The 18,403-nt window shown below is 41.0% G+C and overlaps 1 protein-coding gene across 2 annotated transcripts; it reads left to right on the top strand.

The window, feature by feature from the left end:
• The first annotated feature begins 4,444 nt into the window (after window positions 1-4,444).
• On the top strand, window positions 4,445-9,287 carry LOC148040971 (malate dehydrogenase, mitochondrial-like). Of its 2 annotated transcripts, none has more exons than XM_087675271.1 (7): window positions 4,445-4,892; window positions 5,270-5,443; window positions 5,595-5,763; window positions 5,838-5,899; window positions 5,981-6,102; window positions 6,196-6,313; window positions 6,511-8,747. In XM_087675271.1, the coding sequence occupies exons 1-7, from the start codon at window positions 4,683-4,685 to the stop codon at window positions 6,514-6,516; spliced, it is 861 nt and encodes a 286-aa protein (XP_087531397.1). In that variant the 5' UTR covers window positions 4,445-4,682; the 3' UTR covers window positions 6,517-8,747. The 2 variants fall into 2 exon arrangements, with proteins under 2 accessions (XP_087531397.1, XP_087531393.1); XM_087675267.1 differs by lacking the exon at window positions 6,511-8,747 and adding an exon at window positions 8,807-9,287 and having other exon boundaries at window positions 4,447-4,892.
• Window positions 9,288-18,403: the final 9,116 nt, after the last annotated feature.

Genomic DNA, 18,403 nt, shown 5'->3' with positions numbered 1-18,403 from the left:
AGCACTTGATGTGTCCATAACAGTTTGGCAAGACTCTCCTACCACGATCTTGCCTAGTCATGATGGAAACTATTGTTGCTTCTTTACAAAGCATCGAGTAGCAAATCCAAGAGCTTCAAGAAAATAATGCAAGGCCACAAGCAGAGCAACCACAAGCTTTAGGCCTAGCTGTGCAAGTCCTATAATGACAACTTCAAGAAATTCAAGAGACAAGTCTACATCAAGCCAAAGATCCATCAACTATCTACTAACAACCTTCACGGAACAACATAAGATAGGAACCAAAGGTCAAACTTCTAGAGAAATTTGATGGCACAAGGTTAAAACCTCGATGCTTCTTGGGTCAGCCTCATAGGAAATATTCTCTCAGATATAGCTCTCTCTTGGTTTGCCCCCTTGCTTGAGAAGGAATCCCCATTGCTATATAATTTTGAAGCCTTCATACAAGAGTTCTCTACCACATTTTAAAAAGTAAATAGAGTAAGAGTACCTAAAGTAAAGATTAGAAATCTACATCGAGGGTCAAGACTTGCCTCGGTATATGCATCAAAATTTCAACAACTCACATGTGATTTAACATAGCACAATGATTATTCTATTAGTTAATTTTGTTGGGGATTGAAGGATTATGTTAAATATCTTTTGCTCACTATATTAGGTGCATACAGATAGTAAATTTATCTCTCAAGGAATTGATTATGACAAGTGCCTATTTGAGAGAAGATAAGAAAGACATCGAGGAGTTGCCTTGAATTCAAGTAGGATAAAGAAACTCAAGACCCAACTGGGGAAAAAGACCAAGTATTTGAGGTAGAGCCTATGCAAATTGATATGACGTGGATCAAGCCATTGATAGCCCAAGAAAAACAAAGGCAGCACATTAATGGATGATGTATATATTGCAGCTAGTTGTAACACTGCTAAATATAGTCCTAACAAAGGAAGTATGAGAATTCATGGCACCACTACTCCATCATTGTCGAGAAACATTGATATCCACCCAACCTCATATAGAGACCATATGGTTGGACAAAGCTATAAGAAACCTAAAAGAACGTCTCTTTCTATCTGCAGATCTTACTAATAAAGATTCACTTGGATGGAAGACACATAGATAGGCAAGCTTTATTAGACTCTAGAGCCACAACATGCTTCATAAACAAGAAATTTGCAAGTCAACATGGTATACAATTTCTAAGGAAAACAAAGCTAATATGTGCAAAAGTAATTGACGATCAACCTCTTACTTTGGGAGACACTCTTGTATCAAATATAGCCTTCAACCTTATCCATTGCCCAAATAGTCCTATTGGGCTACCATGGCTAGAATTACATAACCTTGATGTCAACTGGAGGTCTAGAAAGGTGAACCAAAGCTAGTAAAAAATAATAAAAGGAAGAATTCTCGACCAATATATATTGGGGCAAAGGTGTTCATGCGTCAAGCAAAGAATAATCCATCCTTTTTTATCTATGCAATTCCAATGGAGAAGCCAAGGGATGAAAGCGTAGACACACTCCTAGCTCAATATGCATAGTTCAAGGATGTGTTTGAAAAGAAGAATATGGATGCACTACCAAAACACCAACCTTATGATTGTGCAATAGATTTACAAGAAAGAGCTTAACCTCCTTCTAGCCCCATCTATAAGCTATCCCAAGATGAATTAATAGAGATCATGAAACATATTGATGAGAATCTTGCTAATGTATTCATATGCCATTTAAAATCTCTAGCAGTGGTGGGTGCTCCAATTTTATTCATGAAGAACAAAGATAGATCCCCCCATATGTGTGTGGATTATAGAGGGCTCAATAAGATTACTGTCAAGAATTGCTGCCCTTTTCCCTTGATTCTAGAATTCCTTGAACAACTTGGGAAAGCCAAAGTCTTCACCAAGATAAATCTTCATGGAGCTTACAATATTGTCAAGATAAAGGAAGGTGATGAATGAAAGATGGCAATTTTCACAATGTAAAGATATTTTGAATATGTTGTTATGCCATTTGGCCTCACGAATGCTCTAGTTTTCCAACATATGATGAATAATATCTTTCAAGAATACTTGGATGACTTTATTGTGATCTATTTGGATGATATCTTAATCTTTTCCAAGAATCAAGAGAAGCATAAGCATCAAGTCAAAATAGTCTTAAATAAATTGCGAGAAGTAGACTTGTATGTAAAGCTGAAAAAATGTGTTTTGCCATCTAACTGAAGTTGAGTTTTTGGGTACGTAATTTCTGAGAAAGAAATTTCTATGGCCCTAAGAATGTACAAACTTGGAGACTCCTTCATTTATGTGAGATGTTCAATTTTTTTGGGATTTGCAAATCTTTATCAAGGATTACTTTGATATTGCTACCTCTCTAACCAACCTAATTGGAAAGGACAAGTTTGAAAGGGATCAAAAAGTTGAACAAGTTGAACAAAGACTAAAGCAATCTTTCATCTCAACACCTATTCTCATCCATGTAGATCCATTGAAGCCCTATATCATGAAGATAGATACCTCAGATTTTGCACTTGAAGTTGTTCTATCCTAGATCGGTGATGACAATCGAGTTTATCTAGTAGCTTTCCACTTGAGAAATTTCACTATTGTAGAAATCACACACACACACACAATGACTATACATTTATAAAATACACACTTACAAATTTGCATATACTTATATGTAAACACACAAATCCACATATAAATATATACATGTAATGCATACACAACGTGCACACATATGGAGAAAGATGAGAGATGGAAGAAAAAGAAAGGAGAGGAAATAAAAATGATAAAAGTAAGAGGGAGGACACACATTTATGAGAGCAAGAGAGAAAAAATAAAAATGATGAGAGCAAAAGAGAGGGCACACACACACACACACACACACACACACACACACACACACACACACACATGCATGTACATATACACACACAAAGCATAGAAAAAACAATAAGTAAAAAAAAAGGGAAAAAAGTGTGTACATGTGTGTGTGTGTGTGTGTGGTTAAAAGCTTTCGAACTTTAGATTATGTTCCTTATATTAACCTTCCACAAATCCTCTTATCACATGGAATGTGCTTTAAACCCCAGTGCAAAGCATCATGAGAACAACGATGGGAAGCACAGGGAGAATCTAAGCATAAAGTGCCTTATTGAACATTATGGAATGGGATAATAATTTTAATGGTTGAACATGTTCATGTAGTGTATACTTACTCTAAAACCACACATAGATACACAAGTTGATATTTATATTACACATTAATACTTAATTATTATATATAATTACAATTACTTTATATCTCAATTAATTATAATTATATTATATGTATTAAAGTATAGTTATTGATACATTTATATAATTTATTACATATTAATTAATAACTATTAATATATCAATTATTTTTACTAAATATATTATTATTTCAACTAATTATTATGATATATACTTATCTTTCATGTCTTATTTCTATTAATGATAATTATAATATGCATACTATAATTACTAGTAAATCAATTAATTCTTAAGAAAAGATGTATAATTATAATTCAATTAACATATTATGCATATATAATTACATACATATATTATTATATGTGAGAGAGAGAGAGAGAGAGAGAGAGAGAGAGAGAGAGAGAGAGAGAGAGAGAGAGAGAGAGAGAGAGAGAGAGAGAGAGAGAGAGAGAGAGAGAGAGAGAGAGAGAGAGAGAGAGAGAGAGAGAGAGAGAGAGAGAGAGAAGAAGAAGAAGAAGAAGAAGAAGAAGAAGAAATTCTCAATATTTATCTATGGGTTGCCAAATTTATGTAATATTATTGGCTTAGTATGAGAAGATTGGATGTATGCCATGATAGTCTAAATGTGAATAGAAATCACGATTAAATGTGTTTGTCTTTGAGAAACTTTGAGAAATAGCCATAAGGTTTCGTTGGAGATAAGAAATAACTAGGCGCTCCGCGCCTAGACTCGCCCTGGCGCGCCGAGGCGGGCGCGATATTTGCGGGGGGTGGGTGCTGGACGCGTGGCACCTGCCCCCGCGTTCTCTTTCTTTTTTTGTGGGGGAGGTGGGGGCCTACCACGTGGCACCTGCCCCCCACCTCTCCTTAACTAATAGTATAGATTCTCAATAAAGTTTATGGGTTGTCAAGTATCTATGATGTTATTGGCTTAGTGTGCGAGGATAATATGTATGCCATGATAGGCTCAATGTAAATAGAATTCACAATCAAATGCATTTGTCTTTGAAAACTTTGAGAAATAATCATAAGGTTTTGTTAGAGATATAGTGTAGGCTTGATCATTGCCATCACCTTGAATATTTCATTTTTGTGCATTCAATATTGTATAAGTCTAAGTTGCAAAAGCTTGGAAACTTCAGATTTTGAATCATATATGAACGTTTTTGCCACATGAAATGTGCTTTCAAAACCAGTGCGAAACATGGGGAGAAGTTTGTCCGTCTAGAATGGAGCATAAAGGCCCTCAGAACTTGGAAGCCGTGGAGCTGCCCGATTGTGGGTTTTGAGCCGAAATTCCCCCCACCAACCGCGCGCACCCTCCCAACCAGTTGGGCTTATTGTTAGTAAGATTCTCTTCTTCAGACGAAACCCTAAGATCAGAGTACACAGAAGGGCCCGACAGAGAGGACGACCACACAGAGAGAGAAAGGCCCCTCTGCCATGACTTTTGCAGGCATCTTTCGACGGGCCGCCCCTCAGGCTCTCAAACAGCCGCGTAAGGTTGCGATCCTTGGCGCCGCAGGGGGCATCGGCCAGCCTCTGGCCCTGCTCATGAAACTCAACCCGCTGGTCTCCAGCCTTTCCCTCTACGATATCGCTGGCACCCCTGGCGTTGCTGCGGATGTCAGCCATGTCAACACCAGAGCTGAGGTATATCCCATGATAGCTTTTGTTCTTCTTCAAGAGTTTACATATTTTTTCAACAGATTCATCAGACGAAAGGAAATTTGAGTCCCAATTCAACCTTCAACTGCAAATTTCATACAGTTGAATTGATTAAACCGACAGATTCATCAGAAAAGGAAGTTTTACTCCTGCAACAGGAAATTTTCTACAGTTGAACCCACTAAGCTTTGATTGCATGGGGGCAAATCTTGTTTTCTTGTTCGTATTATAATTCTCACCACAAGCTTACATTTCAGTCGTTTCATCGTGAAATTGGTGCCTGAGTTCAATGATCAAGCTTCTGGACTGCACATTTCCTGGATCGTTCTAGATATTGTACTGATCAGTGACTTGGGCCACAGGTTAGTGGATATGCAGGTGAAGAGCACCTTGGAACTGCATTGCAAGGAGCCGATGTGGTCATCATTCCTGCTGGCGTGCCTCGCAAACCAGGAATGTCTCGTGATGATCTGTTTAACATCAATGCAGGCATTGTCAAGTCTCTGTGTACAGCCATCTCAAAGCATTGCCCAGAGGTATTAATATATTAATACAACCAGAGATTTCCTGTGTGAATGTGACCATGAGAATTGAAATAACTTTTTCTTCTGACTTGACACATGAACTGAATTGGTCATAGAGTAAGGATTCAGATAATCTAATGCTAATGTATCTGTCTTTTTGAAGGCTGTTGTCAACATGATCAGTAATCCAGTCAATTCCACAGTTCCGATAGCAGCTGAGGTTTTTAAAAAGGCCAAAACTTATGATCCCAAGAAACTATTTGGTGTCACCACATTAGATGTTGTTCGGGCCCGGACTTTTTATGCTGCCAAAAAAGGGTTCGCTGTGGAAGGTACTGTCAATACCAAATGTGCTCTCCATAGCACACATCTGGCACAGTCTAACATGAATTCTCATCATGTGCAGAAGTGGATGTACCAGTCGTGGGTGGTCATGCTGGAATTACAATACTGCCCCTCTTCTCCCAAGTATGTTTTGTGCTGCTGTAATCTAGTAACTGGAGCTTCTTCTAGTTATTTCCAGTTAATAAACAATGTCAACCTCAATAGGCAACACCAAAGGCAAGTCTAACAGATGAAGAGGTTGAGGCTTTAACGAAGAGGACCCAAGATGGTGGAACTGAGGTGGTACAAGCAAAGGCAGGGAAAGGTTCAGCCACGTTGTCTATGGCGTAAGTGCGTGGGGCCATCAATTGATATTCTCCTGCAAATTTTGAACATGGAGCGATTTTAAGTCAAGGAGAATGTTTTTGGATGATGCACAGATATGCTGGAGCCATGTTTGCAGAGTCCTGTTTGAAAGGTCTGAATGGTGAGCCTGATGTTGTCGAGTGTACCTTTGTCCAATCAAATGTTACCGAGCTGCCATTTTTCTCTTCCAAGGTACATATAACCTTTGACTAAATTATTTGATTTGGTTCCTAAAGGTACCACTCTCCCATCGGGTGAGTCATCAGAGTCATCAGAGTCAAGTGGGCATCATATTTGGGTTACATTTTTCTGGTTCTGGAGGGGCAAGTCTTAAAGGATGATTGGGAGGAGTTGAACCCCGTCCCTTACTAATCCTCGGTCATGTCCAGTGTTAGTGGCAGGAATGGGTTTACCTGGGTCCTGAACTCCTGCCTACCCCTGCTATACCTATGAAGAAATGCTGCGCTAATGCAGAAGTAGTGGGGGTTAACTAATAGGAGGTGAAGGTGAATGCAGGGCAGCTGTAAAGTCGACTGACCAGCCAATTGCCAGAAATGCATATTTAATTATCGGCCAGCATGTTCCAAAGTCCACCTTCACAAATTTCTTGTTACCCCCAGGCCCCACTTGTGCTAGTGTGATGGGTCTTAGAACAAGTAGTATGTAGTGAACCATCCTACATTAGGAATAGGTCAAAATTCATGGTTCATAGCCTCGTCTAGCCATTCAAAGCTTGCAGTCAGGCTGTCTATGCACCAAATAATGGATGTCGGGCACCCTTTTTGCAAATTTTTAACTAATCGAAGTGTCTATTTAGGGTTTGGGCGCTGCCCTCCCCTTCGCACTTTGGAGAGGACATGACCTGTTATGTACTTTCTATATTAATGAAACTCCCTGCCTACTTTTGGATGGGAGTCTCCTCCACCCATTCTATAAACGGTCTGGATAAAGGGCACACTTTTTGCATGTGCAGCCAATTAATTTTTTTAAAAATGTTTTTTATTGATCACTTTCTTGCAAAAAGTGTCTTGCTGGCTTGTGAAGGTATTGTGCCCGTTTGCATGCCCAGTTTCAAAAAGTGGAAGCCCACACTCTAGGCAGGTGTTGTGTCCGTCACTTAATGTGACTACCCTCATTGTATGTGCCAAGGTTGTGTGTTGCTATATATACCCTAATTGAACTTTGAGTAGCACAAATAGGTGGTACCTGTCAATGTTTGATGGGACATTTGAATATTAGGTTTCAAATGTCTGTGCTCTTAGTTTATGAGAGTTCTATTCAAAACCTTGTAAAGGATTATTTTGATTACTTACTTGGCATCTATTTTGAGACTTGCTTTACATTGCGGGTCCAAATAACCTGGTGGGATACTCTTGTGCATTGCACATTTATCGCATGCAAGAAAGCCAGAATAGTATTGGTTGTTCTAAGCTGCATTTGACTTTGCTAGGGTGAGATATCTACACTTTCCATGGTCTTTTTCATTTTTTGTGATCTGAGGGACCTTGTAGGGTTATATCGTTTATCTCTTCAAATGAGTGACTCTTCGGAGTATTTAGTATAGACTACGGATCATTCAAAATACGATCATAAAAAAATGGGGCCCCAAATCAGCCGTACCTTTCTGATTTCTTCATCGCGCGGCTAGTTGTGTACCTTGTGTGGGCAAATTGAGAGCCCAAGGTCAAAAGCCCCAAAAGTCTCATATTATAATGTTTTGGCTCTTTATCATGTAGACTTCCACAATGTTTGTTTGATAGTCTCAAATTTCAGTTTTCACCTATTCAGTGTTATGTATGTGTTAAATGTTTAATGCTTAAAGGTTTCAATTGTCATGGCCATAAGTAGGGAATGTGTATGTAATGCGATAATTTTCTGGTAATTGGTTAATGAATCTCCAATTGATGATGTGCATTGTGTATAGTAATGTCTCTCCAAGTAGTTTCGACAGTGCATAACGTACGGTGGGAAATACCCTAAAATTTTTCTTGTTTATTATCTTTTAAAGGTATGTATTTTTATGTACCTAAAAAATTTATCCATATGGAATGACATACAATATGTATTTACACGTACCATACATTATGTATGGAACCACCTTGTTCGCACTGAATCTTTGCTGGTGTGGCTAAGTTTGCTTACACGCCACCATGGGCATGCAAATGGGTACACATTTTGGTGGCAGGTGGCTGTCTTATCCACTAGCCTTTACACAAGGTAGTGGACAATTTTCTAATATTAGAAAGGTGGGTGGCCTGTTGTCTACTGGTCTTTACACATGGTGCATGTTCTAGCTCTTTTCCTTCATTGAGTGGTGTAAGTCATGCAGGACCCTACCAAAAAGTTCATGGACAACTTATTAGCAAGGAAGCTCCCGTGCAAAAAAAAGAAAAAAAGGAAAAAAAAGGGGGTTAAATAGGCTGAGGAATGTATTAAATGCAACCAAGAAAGCCACTGTGAGCTTAGCCTTTTGTGTAGAATCAAGGTTTCTGTTGGATCTTTAATGTATTGGTGGGATGCCCCTCACCTCGTGTGTAACCATATTAGATCTTGTAGGGGGTTCGAATCCTTCTTGTGTTGCCAAAAAGTGCCTTTGTGTCTTTCTTGCTGTATTTGGACATGTTTAGAATGTTTGATTGTTGCCAAAGGTGCATCATGAGCTGAAATTTCTGTTCTATTCTGCAGGTACGACTTGGTGTGAATGGTGTTGAGGAAGTGTTGCCATTGGGTTCACTGTCTGCATATGAAAAAAAGGCTTTAGAAGCTTTGAAGTCAGAATTGAAAGGATCTATTCAGAAGGGCATTGACTTTGTCAACCAATCTTAGATGCTTTTTGTTGTTTAAAAGGAGGGACAATTAACAAAATAAAAACCGTCTTGGGCATTTTTCCATTGCTAGTGGCTAGCTCGAGACTGAGGCTGCAATATTGATTTGCAGGAGAACTATAAAATAATAACCGTGTAATTAATTATGTTCTCTTCAAACGGCTTTTTTGAAGCTTTATTCAACTTTCCACCCCCTTCAATACTTCCTAATGAGGGTCTCCCCCCCCCACATACCAACGTGCCCTCAAAAAGAAAAAAAGAACCCCGAGATTTGGCAGGGTCTCATTTACCCGTAGATTTATGTTTAATGATTTTAGACACATGTGGTCTTAATTTGGTAACTGATTGATGAATTATAAATACTGAGGAATCTGTTTTAACTGACATGGCTCTTGTTCTTATGATAAGGTAATTGCTCCTCATTGGTTGATCAATTTTGATTGTGACATTGCTAGAAATGTAAATTTTAGCTTGTGGTTTTTCTGATTTTGTTCTTTTCATTTTTGCCATTGGTCAGCCCAAATGAGGCAAAACTTACAAGGTATTACACAATGGTGTACCTCGAGTCAAGTATATAGACCTTTCTAGGAATCTGTATATCCTGGCTATTGGGTGTTTAACATTTCTTTGGATTGCCCCCCAGAGGCTTGAGTATAGTTTCCTATCTTTGGGGGGGGGGGGGGGTGGTGATAGTTTGTGGTGGGAGAAAGTAGTGATTTTGAGGGGGAACTTATTGGTTCGATGCACATTACATTATCAGGGAGTGATTTGCTCCAGTTATATTCAAATTGAGTTTGCAGCTTACTTTTTGCAAGGGTTGTGGAGAGTCCCTTTTCTGTCTTGTCTGGAAAAAGGTCATTAATGAGGCCATCGATGAAGAGCCAGCAGGGCCAGCTTACTTTTTGCAAGGGTTATGGAGAGTTCCTTTTCTTTCTTGTCTGGAAAAAGGCCATTAATGAGGCCATCGATGAAGAGCCAGCAGGGCCAGCAGTAGAACAAAAATAAAATGGTAGAATCTTAGTAAAGGGTTTCAGACTGTGGCCTGATTTCCTCTCTCTGATCAGTGGATATCAGTTCTTCATTGCCGTTCTCTTTTTTGTCTTCTTGTTACATCTCATCTGCCCTCCTTCAGAAAAGAATGATCATGGCAGGTTGTGGGTATTGTTATGATGCACCTCTTTTGCCCTACTCTGGTTACGGTCGGTTTTGGGTTTGCCAATTGCAAGACAGTTTGAATTGGTTGTCACAAGTTTCCTAGCCTGTGTGTGCTTTTTGGGAATGTTGCTCTTTTTTAACAAAAAGAAACCAGTCGTCACCATGAGCTCTTTGATTTTTTAATGTGGAACAAACCTTCCTCTTTTGTCCCTTACTCTGTCTCATGTTGAGAAGAACCTCGCTGCTACGGATGTCTCTCTGCTCTCTTCTCACAGTTTGTATCAGTAATGCTACAAATTCATTGTTTTTGCTGACACGTCTATGCTAATATTTCTCATGAACGGTTTATCCTCATTTGGGTAGGATGGTGTGCATCTTGTGGTCATTTTGCATTACATTTTCATGGGTAGGATGGTGCACATCTTGTGTGATCCGCTTCAAAGGTGATGTTCGCCTTTGAAGTGGATCAGAATTTTCAAAATATTAGGGAATATTGAGGTCGTCAAAGTTTTAGATACTAACTTCATCATGGCTAACATGCTAATATCTACTAACGTGTGGTGAGAGTACACCTTGAAGTTGGCTAGAAAGATCTTCAAGTTGACAACAATTGACATGAAAATTATAGTGGAAGAAAACACAATTAAAATAAACAATGTAGCAATATAAGCCGTATCTTTTAATAAGCCATATCTTTTAAACATCTTTACATGTATTAAATGAAAATATGATTGACTTTAATACAACTCACAAACAAGAAGATAAGATTGACGAGAGAGCTAAGGGCAAGTTTTGACAAGGTGATGGGCAAGCTCTTTGAGGCGAGGAAACATGGACAATAAAGGTGTTCCCACATCATTAGTATGGCTTGATGTGGTGACGCTTGGGCACTCACTCCACCTTGTTGAGCCACATGGTGATCATATGATGTAGGCACTCAACTCCAATACTAGTAGGCTTTGTAGAACCATGACCAAGACATGACAAAGATGGAGAAGGTGCTTTGCAAAGACCAAGCCGATCACAATGCAGTGTGCAAAGTGAAAGGTCATGATGGTGCATTGAGTTTATAAGGCAATGGTGGTGGTGTCACATGGTATAGTTTGGTAGAAGTGCACCATTGCTTGCTATCGGGCTCTACCTCTACTTTCTAGGATGCATGTTGACGAAAGATGACTTTAGTAGGTGGTTTGACAATATCTACCTAGGTAAGGCTAATTTGGTCCAGTATAGTTTCATTGGCAAATTGTTTTACCTTCCTAGTCCTTCTGGGCTCGAAGGAAGAAAGAGATTGGGTCTTGGTGTTGGCCGTTTGGTATCCAAGAAACCTAGCGTATAGGCACCATTGGTTTTTGACCTTTTCTCTTAGTGTGCTTACTCATGAATGTCTTGTGTGGGTGGAGTTTACAGATATGCCCTAGTGATTGGTGGATGAGCTCTTGACTATTGTAGCCACGCTTAGCAAAGTCCTATAGTCTCTCATTGTTGTCATGTCTTGGGGTCTCATAAAGTTTGTGAGTCGTGTATGTATCTTGTGGGATAGAAGAAATGAGCTTGTTGAGTACATGTGGTTGCAAGACCCCTAGGGGATGGAAGTCATCCTCAATGAGATTTGTAGCCTTTCCCTCCCCTTGTGATGCACCTGTACTCGTTCACTCACTCAACACGGCACAAAATGTAACACAATATGTGAGAGCAAGGTATACTCTTGTATTATTCAATTAAAGAAATGATACAACATAGGCATATCTCGGGTCTACACCCTCGTGAGGCCACACATAAGAGGGTTCACCATTGGGTATAGTGAATCACACGTAGAGTGGAAACCAAGCATGGCTCAAAGTCACTACTACTTCTTATATAGGTGTTTTTGGTAGCAATGCCATGGTATAGCTACAAAGTCCTTACACTCGCCCCCGCTTATTGGATTGCTGTCCTCAGCAATGTAAGGGTAGAGGTCATTGACTCATCTAGGGTCTTAACATAGCTTTTGCTAACAAGCTGGCCAGTGTGTATCGGTCTACGACTTGTGAGATATTTGCGGGGTCTTAACACAATCTTTACTGTGTCTGCCACACTAGGACTTGGGAATCTTAACACAGCTTTTTCTAGCAAGCTCGTTAGTGTTTGCCCATCTAGACTTGGTAGGGGCTTTTGGTTTATTCAGGTTACTATGCAAGTCCACCGTCAACTCAAATACATTTGAGGAGTGGATGTGTTATTGGGCCTACGATGAGGGCCGTTTTTGGGATGACTCAAGGGACATTGGAAGAATTGGTGGGATTCTCCTTGAGCTAGATGGCAAAGGTGTCTTTACCGTGTTCATGTGCCTCTGCTTTCGAAATCCAATTGGCTTCCTTGAGAGGGCACGCGTGCCACTTGGTGAGATACTTAGGATACCCTTTGTATTTTCGACGTCGGAGGAATGCTTCTACTTCGAAGGGGCCATTGGAATGGAGCATTGGTACATGCTTCCCCCATTGGTTGTCGGGATAGAACTTGTGCAGAAGTAGAGCATGAAATGCATTATGAACGCATACTTTTTGGCAGGTCAGGCTTGTAGGTGACTTCATTCAGCACTTGAGTCATGCGGTAAGGTCCATAGTAGCGGTGATTGAATTAGGGGTTCATATTCTTGGGGAGTGACATATTCTTGGAGCTGACTAGGACCATGTCGCGCTTGGTGAAAAGTACTGCCTTTCTCTTTTTGTTGGCTTGTTCTTATTAGCAAATTAGTCAGTTTATGGTTGAGTCTGTACGTGTGGTACAACAGTTTGGGCACATAGATATTTTAGGCATTTTATTTGCTAGCATTTATTGTGTTTTGGCATTATTCCAGCCAATCGGCCAGTATTTAATGTTGGCTGACCAATCATATTTTTGGCATTTATTTGACCTATATATTCTCAGGCTTTCTTCTCCTCATTCGTTCATCACCTGATAGTTCTTGGGGAGAGGGAGGATGTGCCAATGTCTCCATAGCCGGTGACTCACATTGCTTCTGTACTGTCTCATGACTTGGTATACAGATTCCATTTCCCGAGCATACATCTGAGTTCTCATCTGTATTGTGTTCTTCCTTTTACCTTTCTCTTTTGTTTTGTGTTTCAGTAATTTATTACAGCTTATGTTTATGCTTCCATTGTTGCACCACTTTTGACATGGTATTAGATTTCAGGATTTGTGTTCCTGCTGTGTTTTTTTGCTGATTTCTGGACGGTTTTAACCCTTGCTAATCAAGCGGTTGGTGCTTCAACCAGGCGACTTGTTTTGCTTGCATTTTTTGTTGATGTCAGCATCTGTACAGCCTGTGCATCTGTTTCACCCTACATTTTGGTGCCTCAGCTTCTCCTCTTGGCTGGGTGCTTGAATTATTAGGCCGTTCTTGTTGTTTTTTGCAGTTTTTGACTGATTTCTTGGCTTTTTACAGCAACTTTTGTCTTATTCTGATTAGATTTTGGGCTATACTGTATGTAACCTCTTGCTTTTTGTAGTTTGTGCTCATGTTTTGGTTGTGTTTCCTCTCCAACTACCTTCTTTTCTCTACTTCTCTTCTATATCCTCTATTGATGGCTCCTCCGTGCACATCCATTGATGATACGCTCATGGAGATTCTAGTGAGGCTTTTGCCGCTTTAGTGAGGGGTTTGAAGACAAAGAAGTCGAAGGCCCAGTGTTACCACAGTGGCAAGAAGGGTCATTTAAGAAAGGACTGCAAAGAGTTAGCGGCTTCCATGAAGAAAACAGAGCAGAGGACGAAGTGGGATGCAGACTCCTCCATTGAGTCATCATTTGCCTTAGATTTCGATTGTGATCCCCTGGCCAAGGCGAAGTCCAAAGCATGGAAGGGATCCTCTTCTTTGGATCGTGGGAAGGGCTTGGTGGCCCCTTTCAACTGCTTTCTAGTGGTGGTGATGAGGTCATCCCTCACAACTCTCCAGTGCCAGAGAGAGCGTGTGAGAGGATGGTGAGATAGGGTAGGCGTGCTTCATCTATATTTCTATACAGATGCACAGGATCAAGAGAGAGACATCCCTGATGCAAAGTCTAGCAGGTACAAATCCTGAAGTTGGGATTGACATCCAGATTCATGATGGGCTAGTTACTTGATAGAGAGCGGGTGGCTTTTGTCTGGAGTTCACATGAGGGGATGCTCTGGTGGTTTGGCCAAAGCAAAGGAATCCATGGTCATTTATGTGCTGTGGCATTGGTGACAGGATGGTCATGTATGCAACATGAGAGGCATTGTTGACAGACATTGAGAGTTGCTATGATCTTCTCTATCTTTAGGAGTTGGTACGATCAACATCGACATCAGGTTCTCTCCGAGGCACCTTGGTGGCGGCTTGGGCACCCACTACTTGGGTATCCATGGTTCTCCTCTGATGGACATTGTTGTATTTATTATGATGTGACATTATCATTGTATATTGTATTGTATTAGATTAGCCATGATCTGAGAGAGGATATTAGCAGATTAGTTAGTTCATGGTTGAGTCTATACACGTGGTACAACAGGTTGGGCACATATATTTTAGGCATTTTATTTGCCAACATTTATTTTGTTTTGGCATTAATTGCACCTAGTTAAATGCTGGCCGACTAGTCATATTTTTGGCATTTATTTGGCCTATATATTCTCAAGCTCCCTCCTCCTCATTCATTCATCACTTGACAGTTCTTGGGGAGAGGGAGCATGTGCTAGTGTCTCCACAATCTGTGACTCACATTGCTTCGGTATTGTCCCATGACTTGTTATATGGATTCCATTTCCCGAGCATACATCTGAGTTCTCATCTATATTGTGTTCTTCCTTTCCCTTTCTCTTTTGTCTTGCGTTTCAATAATTTATTATAGCTTATGTTTACGCTTTCATTGATGGACCACTTCTGACAATTCTGTCATGGTGATTTTGCTTTGTTCTAGGCTTTGCTTTGCTGCGGCATTGCGGTCTCTCCATTTCTTAAAGAATTCTTCCGCATCTTGATCTTCAGCTTTGATGGCTCTTGATGCTAAGGCAATGGGGTTGTTGACTTCTTTTCCCGTGGCTAATTCAAAGGGTGTGTAGCTTGTGGTGGAGTGGATTGAGCTGTTGTAGTGAAACTCCAGCACATCAAGGTACAAGGCCCAATCCTTTTGGACCACTTGGGCATAGCTCTTGAGATAGTCTTCAATGCCTTGGTTGACTTGCTCGGTTTGCCTATCCGTCTTGAGGTGGAAGGATGATGAGAATCTCAACTGTGTTTCCAGGGACTTGAAGAGTTCCTTCCACGTGTGACTCACGAATCTTTCATCTCAATTTGACACTATGGCTAAGGGTAGGCCATGTAGCTTGAACACGTGTGAAGAAGAGGCAGGCTACCTCCTTGGTATTCAATGGTGGCTTGGCAGGGATGAAGTAAGCTTGCTTGGAGAAATAGTCCACCACTACAAAGACGATGGTGTATCTGTGGGATTCGAGGAGCTTCACAATGACATCCATGCTAATTACATCCCATGGTCGGATAGGTACTGGCATTGATTGGAGTAAGCCTATTGGTTTAGAGCGTGGTACCTTCACAAGTTGGCACGTAGGACATGTCTTGATGTAGTCTATGACTTCTTTCTTCATGTTTGGCCAAAAGAACTGCTTTCTGAGTGCCTCAAGTGTTTTTCTTTGCCCTTTATGTCCACCTAGTTTTCCATCATGTATTTCATGTAAGATGTCTTTCTTCAGTTCCACATTGTTGGGGATATACAATCTCTTTCCTACGAATAAAATTCCCTCCTCAAGGGTATACATGCCATGCGGTGTCTTGTCAGCTTTCACATCTTCTATAATTTTGTGCATGTCTTGGTCCTGCTCCAAAGCATCCTTCACTAATTCGAGGAAGTTGCTATTGACCATACTAACGGCTTTCAAATCATCTCTTCGGATTAGGGCATTTGCTATCTCCAAGTCAAATTCGGCTAGGAAGTCTAGCCATCGAGCTTGTTTGGCAGATAGCTTTGGTTGGGATTGGAAGTATTTGAGGGAGATGTTGGTGAAGACTACTATATGTTTGTCCTAAACATAATGCTTCCATTTTTTGAGGTAGTGGATTACTGGGAGCATCTCCCGCTCATGTGTACTCCATTTGGTTTCGGCATCTGTGAACTTTTTGGATTCGTAAGCTATAGGGTGGCCCTCTTGCACTAGCACGCCCCCAATGCCATAATCTAATGCATCTGTGGAGATCTTGAAGGGCTTGGTGAAGTTGGGTACTTTCAAGACAGAGGTTTGACTCATGCATTTCTACATCAACTCAAAAGTAGCTTGTTGCTCGTTGCCCCATGTAAATGTGCTATCTTCTTTGGTGAGGTGGGATAGTGGTGTGGTGATGAGGTTGTAATCCTTGATGAACCTTCTGCAGAAGACCGTGAATCCTAGGAACTCCCACACTTCCCTCACAGTCTTCAACATAGGCCATTTTTGGATGGCTTCTACTTTTTTGAGGTCCACTTTAATACCGGCCGCTCTTACAATGAATCCTAGGAATCCCAACTCTTTTGTTGCAAACTCACATTTTTTTGGTTTGGCATATAGCTTATGTTGTCTCAGCTTCTCAAAAACTAAGCTTAAGTGTTGTTTGTGTTCTGCTAGGGTTTTGCTATATACCAGGAGATCATTGATGTAGATAATGACGAAGACATCTATTTCGGGTCTAAAGACTCTATCCATGAGGTCACAAAAGGTGCATGGCCCATTACTTAGTCCGAAACCTAAGACTAACCATTCAAAACTGCCATATCAGGTATGGAAAGTTGGTTTGGGGATACCTTCTTTTGCTATGCGAATCTGATAGTATCGTGACCTAATGTGTATGCAACTAAAGTACTTGGGTTCATGTGGCCTATCTAAGAGGTCCTCCACTAGAGGCATGGGATATTTGTTTTTGATAGTGATCTTATTAAGGGTCCTATAATCTACACATAGCCTAAGTCCTCCATCCTTCTTCTTGACAAACAACATTGGGGCACCAAAGGGGGATTTGCTGGGATGGATGAAACCTTGCTCTTCTAATTCATGCAACTGCTTCTTCAACTCCATGAGTTCTGCATGATTCATATGATAAGGGGCTCTAGCCAGTGGGATGGATCTTGGAATGAGTTTGATCTTGTGATCCACATCCCTTTTGGGTGGTAGGCCCTTGGGGTAGTTCTGCTGGCATTACATCCTTAAACTCCTTAGGTAATTTTGCCACTTCTCCCTTCTTGTCTTTAGTGATCCTGGCATATGTCAAGTATTTGTCTATTGTAGTAATCCATTTATTCAGGACCAACCCATCTCTCTCTCTCCTTTGTATTTGGTGGGTTGGGGCATCTTGAACTTGCCGTAGTCGTTTTTTGAACTATTGCTCTCCTCTTCTCTATGGTCGTGTCTTTTGTCCTTCTTCTTACTTCCGGTTTCCACTACCTTCTTCTTGTCCTTTCTTGTATCTTGCGCCCTCCTAGAAGTCTCCTCTCTCCCTAATCTATCCATCTCCTCTTGTAGCTTTTGCCTTCTCTCCTCTTCTTCTTGTTGTAAAACCCACTCTCTATAACCTTGCTCCACTTCTAATTTTCTTCTCCTCTCCTCTTCCTCCTCTTTCATATGCATGTTCCTCCAAATTGAGTCCAGTAGACTTGACATGCCTTCCAATTGCCTCTCTAGTTCGGCTACCTTCTCCTCTTGGGCTACTCTCCATTGTTGCCCTTTGCTCTTCTTCCTCTCTTCCATTGTTGGGATTGGCACATTCTCTCCGTCGTCCTCCATGTAGTCGTGGGGAGCTGCGCCTCGGCTTTCGGGGTTGTTGACGTGGGGAAGCTGCGTTTCGCCTTCGGGTGGTGATTGTGCCGTGGGAAATCCGTGTCATGTCTTTAGAAGGTGGATGGTGTCGGGGTTGCTATGTCGAGGGTCATCCGGTAGGGGTCGACGCGACGTGGGGCGACGCGACGTGGATTTTTTTTGCTTGTTCTCTTTAGGGCAGTGGATCTTCTCTTGCTTCCGTGAGCACTCCTTCACTTCGAGCAAGAGTTGCTCTGATACCAAGTGTGATGCACCTGCACTCGTTCACTCACTCAACGTGGCACAGAAAGGTATCACGATATGTGAGAGCAAGGTATACTCTTGTATTATTCAATCAAAGAAACGGTACAACATAGGCAAATCCTATGACTACACCCTCGTGACGCTGCACATAAGAGGGTTCACCACTGGGTATAGGGAATCGCACGTAGAGTGGAAACCAAGCACGGCTCAGAGTCACTACTACTCCCTATATAGGTGTTTTTGGGTAGCAACG

The sequence above is a fragment of the Lygodium microphyllum genome, chromosome 1, assembly GCF_053477565.2.
Source record: "Lygodium microphyllum isolate KBCC chromosome 1, Lygodium_microphyllum_v1.1.10, whole genome shotgun sequence".
Classification (NCBI taxonomy): Eukaryota; Viridiplantae; Streptophyta; class Polypodiopsida; order Schizaeales; family Lygodiaceae; genus Lygodium; species Lygodium microphyllum.
Note: the sequence above shows the minus strand (reverse complement) of the source record. Positions and strands in the feature narration are given on the sequence as shown.